The sequence below is a fragment of the Bufo bufo genome, chromosome 1 (assembly GCF_905171765.1).
Source record: "Bufo bufo chromosome 1, aBufBuf1.1, whole genome shotgun sequence".
Classification (NCBI taxonomy): Eukaryota; Metazoa; Chordata; class Amphibia; order Anura; family Bufonidae; genus Bufo; species Bufo bufo.
The window spans coordinates 279,222,595-279,235,806 of NC_053389.1; the positions used below are offsets into that span (position 1 = coordinate 279,222,595).

The 13,212-nt window shown below is 45.4% G+C and overlaps 1 protein-coding gene across 1 annotated transcript; it reads left to right on the top strand.

Annotated features, from left to right (window-relative positions):
• Nucleotides 1-338: 338 nt before the first annotated feature.
• Nucleotides 339-13,174, top strand: THG1L (tRNA-histidine guanylyltransferase 1 like). The gene is made up of 6 exons (XM_040439952.1): nt 339-540; nt 3,544-3,720; nt 5,045-5,214; nt 6,961-7,049; nt 8,219-8,326; nt 12,267-13,174. Exons 1-6 carry the CDS (start codon nt 368-370, stop codon nt 12,426-12,428), a joined length of 879 nt encoding a protein of 292 aa, XP_040295886.1. The 5' UTR covers nt 339-367; the 3' UTR covers nt 12,429-13,174.
• Nucleotides 13,175-13,212: the final 38 nt, after the last annotated feature.

Consider the following 13,212-nt stretch of genomic DNA (forward strand, 5'->3'; position numbering starts at 1 on the left):
AACTACTGTGAAGGGGGCACAGAGGGCATACTAGTCCCCAATTTTGCTGAACGAATGCAGACCCATTCCACAATTTGTCAGCTGTACAGCAACCTTTTCTATGTCCACCTCCACAGTCACTTACTTATCGCCCCATAGCATATAACATGAGAAGTAGATATACGCACACACATTTATTCAAAGACATCATATTTCCTATGTACACAGAATCGTTTTATTATATGTTTCTAGTTTTATTATTTCAATTCTTTGTCTGTGTCACGTGAACACTTCCCGCTACGCTCCTCCAAACCATAGAGTGTAAGGGCGCTCGCGCGGCTCTGTTACCATAGAGACGGCAGCTGAGAGACTACTTCCGCTTCCGGTAATGCTGAAGCGTGGATTTGGTATATTGAAAGGTTCCCTGTTACCGGCTCGTTTACATCTGAGAAGGGAGATGGCAAAGAGCAAGTTTGAGTACGTGAGAGATTTCGAGGTGCAGGACACGTGTCTACAGAACTGCTGGGTGGTGGTGAGAGTGGACGGCAGGAACTTCCACAGGTGAGGTCATGTGACCTGTGTGGCCGCTGGCAGCAGTGTATGGTAGAGGATGATGCAGGACATGGCAGTGGTATCATGGCAGCTTTAATGTGATACAGTTATTGCTTTAGAAAGAATTCTAAGAATTATTTATTATTTTGAAGATTTATTTTCTTATCTTTATCCCTTACTTACATGAAAAGGAAAAATATCAAACTGTTGACCTGATATTTCTCCATAGTGATGTAACACCCCGAGCGATGATGATGTGCTATGGAATCGTCAATGTAGCTCGGTCACCATATTGGGGCACAGGGGATTGAAGAAGAATTTTTGTGATGTGCTTCGGAACAATATTCGGGACCTACTAAAAGGAATGACAGAATGGAATGCCTATAGACTTTAACAAGAAAGTGGAATGCCCATAGAGAATAATGGACCAGAGTGGAATGCCCTATAGAAAATAATAGCATTCTTTAATACAGAATGCTTAGTAGAAGGTCAATTAAGGGGTTAAAAAAAAATATATGAACTCTCCTCCAATTGATCGCGTAGCTGCCGGTCTCCTGTTCTTTCTTCATGACCTGTCAAAGGACCTGTGGTGACGTCACTGTGCTCATCACATGATCCATCACCATGGTAATGGACCATGTGATGAGCTCAGTGACGTCACCACAGGTCCTGAAGAAAGAACAGGAGACAGACCGGCAGGTACGCGATCAATTGGAGGAAGTGAGTTCATTTTTATTTATTTTTTAACCCTCATTGGCACTGCGCCACCAATGTTTATTATACTGGGGTGTTGGGGGGGGGGGGGGCGCACTGCGCCACCAATGAAGATAACTAACCTGTTAATACAAATACAGGAGGCGGGTGCCGGAATCAAATAGCCGGCACCCGACCTCTATGACAGGGAGCTGCAATCCGCTGCAGTTAACCCCTCAGGTACTGCACCTGAGGGGTTAACTACTGCTGATCGCACCTTCCTGTCATAGAGGTCGGGTGCCGGCTATTTGATTCCGGCACCCGCCTCCTGTATTTGTATTAACAGGTTAGTTATCTTCATTGGTGGCGCAGTGGCCACAGCCCATCCCCTCCTCCTCCCATCTCTCTTCCTATTGGCGGCAGCAACAGCAACACAGGGGAGAGACTCCTTCTCCACTGCGCTGGTGAGAAGAACATCGGCGGCGGGGCAGAGAACTATCATCTCCTGTGCCCAGTCGCTGTATTCAACTGCAGAGCAGAGTCTTGTCGCCATTTGTAAATTCTAAGTCGCATTGGCGACCATTTTGGTCGCCATCTGGAGCCCTGAGAAGGCCATAGCGCTGCTGCCAGCGTTGCTGCCTTCTTAAACAGCTGATCGGCTGGGGTCCCGGGTGTCGGACCCTCGCTGATCAGATGCTGATGATCTATCCAGAGGATAGATCATCAGTTTAAACAAAGCACTTACTAATGTATTGTGATTATCCGTGTGGCCTCCTTTCTTGGCAGGATAAATTTTTCCAATATTAGGCCTCTTTCACACTTGCGTTGTCCGGATCCGGCGTGTACTCCACTTGCCGGAATTACACGCCGGATCCGGAAAAACGCAAGTGTACTGAAAGCATTTGAAGACGGAACCGTCTTCCAAATGCGTTCAGTGTTACTATGGCACCCAGGACGCTATTAAAGTCCTGGTTGCCATAGTAGGAGCGGGGAGCGGGGGAGCAGTATACTTACAGTCCGTGCGGCTCCCGGGGCGCTCCAGAGTGACGTCAGAGCGCCCCATGCGCATGGATGACGTGTCCATGTGATCACATGATCCATGCGCTTGGGGCGCCCTGACGTCACTCTGGAGCGCCCGGGGAGCCGCACGGACGGTAAGTATACTGCTCCCCCGCTCCCCGCTACACTTTACCATGGCTGCCAGGACTTTAGCGTCCCGGCAGCCATGGTAACCACTCTGAAAAAGCTAAATGTCGGCTCCGGCAATGCGCCGAAACGACGTTTAGCTTAAGGCCGGATCCGGATCAATGCCTTTCAATGGGCATTAATTCCGGATCCGGCCTTGCGGCAAGTGTTCCGGATTTTTGGCCGGAGCAAAAAGCGCAGCATGCTGCAGTATTTTCTCCGGCCAAAAAACGTTCCGTTCCGGAACTGAAGACATCCTGATGCATCCTGATGCATCCTGAACGGATTTCTCTCCATTCAGAATGCATTAGGATAATCCTGATCAGGATTCTTCCGGCATAGAGCCCCGACGACGGAACTCTATGCCGGAAGACAAGAACGCAAGTGTGAAAGAGCCCTAATACATTGCTCGTTTCCATGGTTACGACCACCTTGCAATTCAGCAGCGATGGCCGTGCTTCCACACTATAGGAAAAGGTGTCGGCCTTTGCGCGCACCCATGGTCTCTGTCACCAGAGAGGCTGGTGCTTTTTTCCTACAGTGTACAAGCACGGCCACAGCTGCTGAATTACATGGTGACCGTAACCAAGGAAACAAGCAGTGTATGATGTAATGGAAAAATGATTCAAGCCAGCAAAGGAAGCAATATGGACAATAACAATATATTAGTAAGTGGTTTGTATTAACTTCCTCTACATGATAAATGCCATTTGCTGAAGGGACGAAATCCCTTTTAACTCTTCCATTCACTGCAGAGGGACTACCTGCACATTATAGGGCAGACCTACCCCATAAGTTTCATTACCTGTAAGAGGATGTTTGCAGTTAGGGCTCCAGTGTGATACTTGGTAGCAAAAAAAAGGGCACTCCCATGTCTTCCGTGCCCCTCATTGTTACTCTAGAAAGGTAAAAATGTGTGGAATCTGCAGCCAAAGTATGCTGAGCTCCACATAGGACGATGACCTCCATGCCTCAGCATTGTCACTGCATGGATTTATTCTTCGGATGGAGAAGATGGAGGCTGGGACCCAACGCAGGATCATGATTTTTTTCCTCCCCAGGGGGCTTACGTTTTTTCCTTCTTTGCATAATACTTCTATTCTTGACATAATCTCCACGCCATTCTTTCTTCAGATTCTCAGAGCAGCACAACTTCGCCAAACCCAATGATCCTCGGGCTCTGCTACTCATGAACCACTGCGCCAAGAATGTGATGGAGGAAATTAAAGACATATGTCTGGCATATGGGCAAAGTGATGAATATAGTTTTATCTTTCACAGGAAATCAAACTGGTACAAGAGGCGGGCAAGGTCAGTGGGTTTCTGTTCCACCTGTTATTTTATACTGCTTTTATAATAAAAGGAATAGCTGAAACCCCTACTGTCCAGCAGTTATTTCCATGGGAGAATCTGTGGGCAGAATGACGTGTTAGGGCCCTATTGGACTCCACAATTTTTGGGCCAATAAGATTGGTCTTTATAATCGATCAGCTGATCAGCTAATAAATGGGCAAACGCTCGTTCGTCGGCTGATGTGCTGCTGATAATTGTGATGAAAGATGCCCATCTCCTTGTGTATTCAGAATAGTAGACCTGACTGAGGGGAGAACGACTAGGTCATCAGTATCTTATCCGTCCGACACTTGCAACCCCAGCTGATCAGCTGTTTGAGAAGGCATCGGTGCTCCCAGCTTTCCCTAGGCCAGTGTCGTCACTTTCATCGGTCATATGGCCTAGGGACAGCTCAGTGCCATTTAAGTGAATGGGGCTGAGCTGCAATACCAAGCATAGCCGCTGTGCAATGTACGTCACTGTGGCACTACTGAAAGCATTGGTGCCCTCTCAAACTGCGGATCAGTGGGGGCCTCGGACCCTCACCAATCGGATACTGATGACCTATTCTTCTTTGTCCTAGCAGTATGCCATCAGTACATTAAAGCAGTTATCATGTATCCTCTGTATAAGTGATAACTGCAAGTTTGCTAAGGGTCGTCTGACTGCTGGGGGTAGTGCTGGTTATATATCGGTGCCATAGACTTTGCATTGGGGGGGGGGGGGATGGCACATGTGCAACCTCCTCTCTGTTCAAGCTCTGCCTAGCTGAAGTTCCCCACTTCACCAGTTTCTGGGGTCTCCTTCTGTCAGAACCTCACTAATCTAGCATTTGTCACATATTCAGTAGATAGCTGATAAAGAGGTTTTCCAATTAGAAGCAATTAAGTCGGATATTTAGGGGAGTAATATTTAGGAGATGCTGTATGGTAACCCCCCTGCATCTTGTTTGCATTTTGGGGTATCTCCCAAGGAAGAGAACATCCCAACCTTTTATTCCAAGGCTTGTTTAAAAAGTCAGATTTCGACTCATAGGTGGTCACTTCTAGAAGGTGGCACTTGTGAGATGGTTCTCTTCCTTGGGAGATACCTCCTTTTGCATATTATTTTCCAATGGAGTATTGCCGATAAGTCTCCATACAGGACTGGTCTCTTTAAGGAGATTCAGCACCCTGCTTAAGACTCATTTAGATAGGTGAAATGCTTGACTAAACGCACCCTGTTTCACTATGTGTTAATATATTCACTGAGTAATTATACTCGGCTCAGATTTGTTACAATTTTTTTTCTTTCCATTTGTAAGCAAGTTTATGACGCACGTGGTTTCACAGTTTGCCTCCAGTTACGTCTTCTATTGGAATGAATTTTTTCCGAAACAGCCGATCCTCTATCCTCCAGGGTTCGACGGAAGAGTAGTGCTGTATCCCAGCGTGCAAAACTTGAAGGATTACCTCAGCTGGAGACAAGCGGACTGTAAGGGTCTATTATAACAAGATTTTGCCTCTATTTAGTAATATATCACCTGGTGATTGCCGGGGCAGACATGATGACATGTCACAAGATTATATGGGGAAAGTTTTCTAGAAGCTGAGATCCTCATTCATATCCTTGACGCAAAGGTTCATGGCACTTCATAATTCTCTCCAGCTCCTTTAAGGGGTTTTCAGAGACTCAGATATTGATAACCTATCCTCAGGACAGGTTATTAATTTCAGATTGGCGGGCGTCTGAGACCAAGGACCCCCAGCGATCAGCTGTTTGAGGCCGCAGCACTCCAGTGAGCGCCGCGTCATTCTCGAAGCTTACTTAGCACAGCAGCTTCCATTTAATAGCAGCTATGCTTGGTATGACGGCTTAGCCCCATTCACTTGACTAGGACTGAGCTGCACCTAGGCCACGTGGCCAATGAGCATGACGCCATGGCCTTCTCAAACAGCAATCAACAGGGGTCCCATGTGTCGTACCCCCTGAGGATAGGTCATCAATATCTGAATCTCGGAAAACCCCTTGTTGAATATACGTGTATTTATAGTGGAGTCAGGATAAACAACAGCTACCTTGTTTCTCCAAAAATAAGACTGGGTCTTGAATTTTTTCCTCTGGAAAAAAAAAGGGGTAGTCCTTTTTTGGTGGTGTAATGTCAGTGGGTGTTACTGGCACTCTCTCTCTTACATTCTCTCTGAGGCAGTTGCACTGTGCCCGATCTCTCTATCTCCTCTCTGCACTTGGGAGGCAGGACTCTGGAGCCACTCTGGCAGTGGCACCGTTCTCTCTCTATGGTATCTCCTCTCGGGAGGCAGTAGACGCGTCTCATGATTGGGTGAGTGGATTCTACCGTGCCTGCTACTGTCCTGGGCACAGTGTAAGGCTACAGTATTCCAATTCTCCTTGTCAGTGACGTCATGCGACATAACCTAGCGCTGGAGGCGCTCACTGTATCTAGGGCTTATATTTGGAGTAGGGCTTATATTTTAAGCCTACTCCAAAAACCCTGCAAAATAGCGCTAGGGCTTATTTTCGGGGTAGGGCTTGTTTTTGGAGAAACAGGGCCGCCATGGTATCTTGAATATAAGGCCAGGTCCACATGAGTGTATTACGGACGAATTATGCATCCATATTTTGGCCAAGTGTTTTGGCCCAACCACAAATTTACAGACCTGAACTCAAGTTTCTGCAGCAAAGGCTGGTGTTTTCCTGCTGTGATGTCGATGACTCCTAGTTTATCACTGAAGACCTATAACTTGATTGAGAAGTCCGGCCCTAAATGAAATGTCTGAGAAAACCATAATATATGCCTCTTTTGTTTATATACCCGACAACAGCGCCACCTGCAGACGAATGTCGCTGAAGTGCGGCATAAGACTTCACAGCCCTGCTTCTGTAATATGAAAACACCGCTCAGCGTCCATTAAAGGGGTTGTTCAGAATGAGGAAAACATGACTGCCTTCTTCCAAAAGCTGTACCGCACCTGTCCATAGGTTGTATGTGGTATTGCAGCTAAACCGCTATTCATTTCAGTGGATCCGAGATGTGGGCAGGTATGTTGCCGTTTCTGGAAGACAGCAGCCATGTTTTGCTTCTACTGGACAAGCCCTTTAAATTTGTATTGCATCTGCAGATTGGATGCCGTGCTTGTCACAGAATTGACCCTTGGATAGCCCAGTTTCTCCTCTGCAGTTCAGACTATACACAGTATTGAGATTGTTCTATGTCTGCAGGTCACATTAACAACTTGTACAACACAGTGTTTTGGGCCCTGGTACAGAAGGGAGGACGGACCCCAGCACAGGCTCAGGACCGGCTAAAGGTAACACATATCTGTGTACAATATTACAAGTGGGCATGGCAGGTTACAGTTCACTCCAGATCCTTCTGTAGATAGGGAGGGGGGAAACAATCTTAACCTATGTGACCTGTGTAATGTAATAATGTATAAAGCACTGCATCGGGTTTATCTTGCCATGAACATTAGATAAATGTCAACTGAACATGTCCATTTTAATGGGACCGGCCGACCATGTAATGTGTATGGGGGCATCCAGACTGTAGATGTCAGGAGATATAAGGATCTTGGCTCCCCCCCCCGTTCAGGCGAGTCTGCATATGTGTGTGGGGAAAATCTGGAAAGATACTGTCAGCAATCGAGTACCCTACATGTATAGCCGCCATAGTTATCTGCAGGAAGAGGTTTCTAAGTTCACTTGTAATATGCCTCCTGTGCAGTAGTATCTATGTACCTGTGAGAGCAATGGTCCTCATTTATCAAAACTGTCAAACCTAAAACTAGCTTTGTTGCCATAGCAACCAAACAATCGCAGTACAGCTTTCATGTTATGTAAGAAATGGAAGTGGAGTTCTGATAACTCGCTAGGGGCTAAAAGGCCAGTTTTTCATTATTATTTTTTATTTTTTTTTATAACTTGAGCCCATAGAGAACACAAGAAAGTGGACAAAAAAAAACACAAATACCCACATGCTAACTCCTTGTCTGGCAACACAGGGGTTAACGTGCAAGTATTTTTTTGGGCAAAGTATTAATTGCCTATAATGTGAGGAGGTACTTGGGGTCACTTACTGATGATCTTATAATGTGAGGCACATGGAAGTCTAAATTGATAAGCCATGTGCCTCACATTAATAGTAACCCCCATCAACTACCTCCTCACATAATGGACAACATGGGGTTAGTGCAAGAGCTACATGATGGAGTTACTTACTAATGTGGTGAGGCACATGGTTTTAACAATTTGGACCTCAATGTGCCTCCTGTTAATAGTAAATAACCCCATCATGTACCTCACATTAACCCCATGTTGCCCATTATGAGAGGAGGTACATGATGGGGTTACTATTAATGTGAGGCACATGGTGTAATTCATTTGTCCCTGGGCTGTATGTGGTCCATACAATGATTGCATCTATTATGTTCAGGAGGATACTGGTAATTGTGTTCATGATTTTTGATATTCTCTATAGGGTACACTTGCCGGAGATAAAAATGAAATATTGTTTTCAGAGTTCAACATCAACTACAACAATGAGCCTGTAATGTACCGAAAGGGCTCCATCATTATATGGAATAAGGTAGGACTGTGGCATGCTAAATAAAATAAAAGTATGGTTCAAGGGGTTGTGCAGCCCAGCTATATTGATGACCTTTCCGGGGCATAGGGCATCAATATCAGATCAGCAGGGGTCTGACTCCCAGCACCCGCCGATCAGCTGTTTGAAGCTGTAGTGGTGCTTGTGCGAGAGTTGCATCTGCTTTAAAAGGACACTGCATGTCGTCTCACTTGTAGAGGCAGTGAGGATAGGTCATCAATGTTGTGCTGCACACCCCCCTTCAACCATACCTTTTTGTTTTATTCAGCATGCTTTAATAGTTATTTTTCACACTGGCATTCGGGGGTCTGTCAAACACTTCTAGACTTTTTTTTTTTTTATACCAGAATCTCGATGGATCCTTTAAAGTCAATGGGGTTCATTTGGATCCTTCATGACTTCATTATGTGTAATTAAAAGTTCTGCCTCGTTCTAATGTTCACTGTGCATCAGTTCCTCATGGTTTTCAAGATCTCTGCTTTCTGTCTGTGAAAAGGAGCACTTAATTAGGTAGATTTTTTTATTATAATTTAAATTTTTTTATTTTTCCAAGTAACCATTCATATAAAGAAAATATAGAATACTTCAGTATAAAACCCGTTACCCCCTCCCCTAAGTATCCCCTTTCCACAATCGAGAAAAATGTAACCTGGACTTGTATATTTGACGAGGTTTTTTTTAGACATTTCATAGACTTTTCCATTTTTGATGAATCATGACCGAACTCACCAGAGAGAACGAGGCCAAGAGCTGTTCAGACAAGTGTTTGTCCCCAAATATAAATGTATCCCCTTTCTGATGACACCGGAAAAACGGATCCGGTATTGCAATGCATTTTTCTGCCTGATCAGTCAGAAAAAAGGACATGCGTTTGCATACAGTTTGCCTGATCAGGCAGGCAGTTCAGGCAACGGAACTGCCTGCCGGAATCCAACAACGCAAGTGTGAATTCAGGCCTCTCACGTTATTAGAGTAGACCTTCAACCCCATACCAGGGAAGCAGATGATTTGCTAGACACAGGCGCCTGTAAGCATACAGGCCAGTTCGACACACAGGTATATGAAAGCATATGATAAAGTGTAAGGCTCTGAGCTTCAAGGACAAGTAAAGAAAAAAAGGAGTCCAAAACTAACAAGAAACAAAAAACAGTCTCATTAGGTGGAACTGGTACTGCTAAAAGCCAACATAGAGAAAACAAGTAGCAGAAAGTGCTGTCTAGTCCAAGGGGTCTGCTCAGAGGAAAAAAACATCTCCTCCAAGGAACAGAGCAGACGCTGTGTGGGATATTGCAGGTAGTAGTCACTTGCGTGTCCCGTCACCCAGGCACCCTGCAGGAACAGAGCAGAGATCCAGTATTCTTTTCAAGTGGTTTCTCATTCAGGGGCAATCCTATCTGGTCTGAAAGGAACCTCTTTGAGCGTTTGAGGCAGGTTGGAGAGTAGCCCCCAGCTGTGGAGTGCGTGCCGCATCTTGAGGGTTGAGGCAGACATGTTGGTTACCATCATGAAAGATCAGGAGCTTGACGGGGAAACCCCAACGGTATCTAATATGCTTATCCCTCAGAATCTTGGTAGCCGGGGCAAACTCCCTCCTCTTGGCCAGTTGTGGCCGCAGATAGGTCAGGAAACACTGAGATACCTTGAAATAGATCAGTTAGAGTGGGATTCTGTCGCAGGGCTTTCAGAAATAGCTCCTTAATTTGGTAGAAGTAGATTCGCGCCACAATATCATGCGGTAGTGAGGGATCAAAAAAATAACTTTGGAATTCGGAATTCAGATCTTGTTATTTTGCTGCTGCTTCTTCAGTACATGTTGCGTCCTACCTGACTGGAATGCAGTACTGATCACCACACATCCAGCCATCACTTGGCCCTGTGTCTTAACACATTTATTTGCAGCCATACAGCAGAGCGTTGGAGACTCCCACAACACAGGTTCTCTGTAGGACTGCTACTAATAAATGTAATAAGACACCAGCGTTCAACAGGAAGACAGCCGTGTGCACAGTGCAGCACATAAAACTCTTAGACCTCCTGCACACGAACGTGTGTGCTGCGGGCCGCAATGCACGAACACCGACCGTGGGGCAGCCTCAGCGGATCGTGGACCAATTCACTTTAATAGGTCCGCGATCTGGCTGTTCCTCAAAAAGATAGGACATGTTCTATTAGGGGTGGGCGATATGGCCTAAAATCTATATTGCGATATAATTTTAAGCATGTGCGATATGCGATATATATCGCAATATATTGTTTTCTATATTTGGGGGGGTGTTTAAACTTTTTTTTATTTTTACTTTTTATTTAATAACTATTAGCCTCCTTAAGGGCTAGAACCCTTGTCATATTCACCCTAATAAAGCTCTATTAGGGTGAATAGGACTTTACACTCTCCCTGCTGCCCTGTGCTTTGTGCACACAACAGCAGGGAGCTGACCATGGCAGCCAGCCTCTGATCCGCCCCCAGCCTCTCCCTCTTATCAGCCCCCTCTGGTAACTCAAACCCACCCCTCCCTCCCCAGTATTAATCATTGGTGGCAGTGGGCAGTTCCGATCGGAGTCCCCGCCAGACGCTCCTTCTTCTCATAGGTCTGTGTGGCGCATTGCTAATGCTATAAGCATTAGCAATGCGCCGAACAGACAGAAGGAGCGACCGGCGGCCACGGCGCATGTGAGTATAATGCTGCTCCCTAACATACCATAGCAGCCAGGACTTCAGTAGCCTGACTCCTGGCTGCCATGGTAACCGATCGGAGCCCCAGCATTACACTGCTGGGACTCCGATCGGAACTGCCCACTGCCACCAATGCAGAGACTGAAGAACATTCCCGGCACCCGACCTCTGAGGGGTTAATTGCGGCAGATCGCAGCGTGAAGTCATAGGGGCCGGGATATGGCCGGTACATTCATTGCTGGCGCAGTGGCCACAGTCCCTCCCCTCCTCCTACTACTTTGTTCTCATTGGTGGTCAGCGGAAGCCGCGCACAGTGGGGAGGGAGGGACTCCCCCCTCCTTCCTCCACGGTGCCGGGCCGGCTCAGGAGAACATGGTGCGCGATCATATCGCGGTCCGGAGATATAGGCGATATGCACAAAATCCATATCGTGGTACAAATTTATATCGCATATCTCCTATATCGCCCACCCCTATGTTCTATCTTTTTGTGGAACGGAAGTACGGGATGAAACCCCACGGAAGCACGTGCCAGTGTATTGTGGGTCCGCAATATGGCAATGGGACACCTACGGTAGTGTGCAGGAGGCCTTATCCTCACCCCCTGTTGTGGGGGCCAGGCATAATTCAATTTCGAGATTATGGGCAAATCCAGAATTGGATTCAGTTGATCAAATTAGGCTACTTTTCATACAGCAGGGTTCAGCAAAAAAAAACGCTTCAGTTACCGATAATACAACAATCCGCATCTGTTATGAACGGATCCAGTTGTATTATCTTTAACATACCCAAGACGGATCCGTCATGGACATTATTGAAAGTCAGTGGGGGACGGATCCGTTTTCTATTGCGTCAGAGAAAACGGATCTGTCCCCATTGACTTGCATTGTGGGTCATGAGGTATCCATCTTGCTCCGCATCACATGACTGAAAGAAAACCGCAGCATGCTGCGGTTTGCTCTCCGTTATGAGAACGGAATGCATTTTGGAGCACTCCGTTCAGTTACGTTGTGTCCCCATTGACAATAAATGGGGACAAAATGGAAGCGTTTTTTTTCCGGTATTGAGACCCTATGACAGATCTCAATACCGGAAAATAGAATCGCTAGTGTAAAAGTAACCTTAATTTGATGAATGACCCAGTCTTGCAGCCAGCCCTCTGGATTTGTAACCATATTGGTTGTCACAAACACAATGTTTTGGTAAGTTCTTTTAATTTTGTCCTTTTATTAACTTTATCACTGTCTAGGTCAATGAGATAAGCAAAAAGGTAATAAAGTTACCACATGAGGCAGAGGAGAAGGAAGTGGAGGTGTGTCGGGTGCGGAACCAGCCTGTCATCCTGCACTGTGATGTCATCAGCGACACGTTCTGGGAGGATCATCCAGATGTTATTTCTAGTGAAAGTTGATAATTTTAAGATTTACTAGATCCTAACACTATTCTGTGAATGGAGTGTGGACCAAAGATCTGTTCTTAGACAGTTTTATTAACTATTTAATAAAGTTAAACATTTTTATTTTGTTAAATACATTTTTAAACTTGGACCCGTGAATAAATTGTTTTATTCAAAATTCACTTGGTCTACATTTCCATTACTTTATATAGTTTTACATGGGCTTCATGTTTGTATACCTTTACAAATTAAAGTATCTCATTAGCGGGAGGAAGGAGAAACATTCCCAAAGGTCGTCTAACTTCCTCATCCTGCAATTTAACTCCGATAAAACCATCTCTAGCAATGAAGAGTTGTCCTTCCCAATTTCTGTTTTCCATACATGGAGATTAGGTTGTCTTCACAGGTTGCATAATTTCCACCAGAACATGCACCACAAAGTATTTCTCCATTTTATACTATGGGGTTGAAAACTGTCAATCCCTGCCCTGACCGGCATTCTGCAGTGTAAATAATGTGTTGCGGATTTTCTGAAGCATAATGTCTCCATTCATTTCAGTGGGGATGTAATCTACATCCTAATCCGGGCATAAAAATACACACCTGCCTATTTTCTGGTGGCTAGATATACAGTGCCTTGAAAAGGTATTGATACCCCTTGAACTTTTCCAAATTTTTTCATATTACACCCACAAACGTAAATGGATTGTATTGGGATTTTATGTGATAGACCAATACAACGTAGGAAGTATATGTGAAGTGAAAAGAAAATGATACATGGTTTTCCTAATTTTTTCTA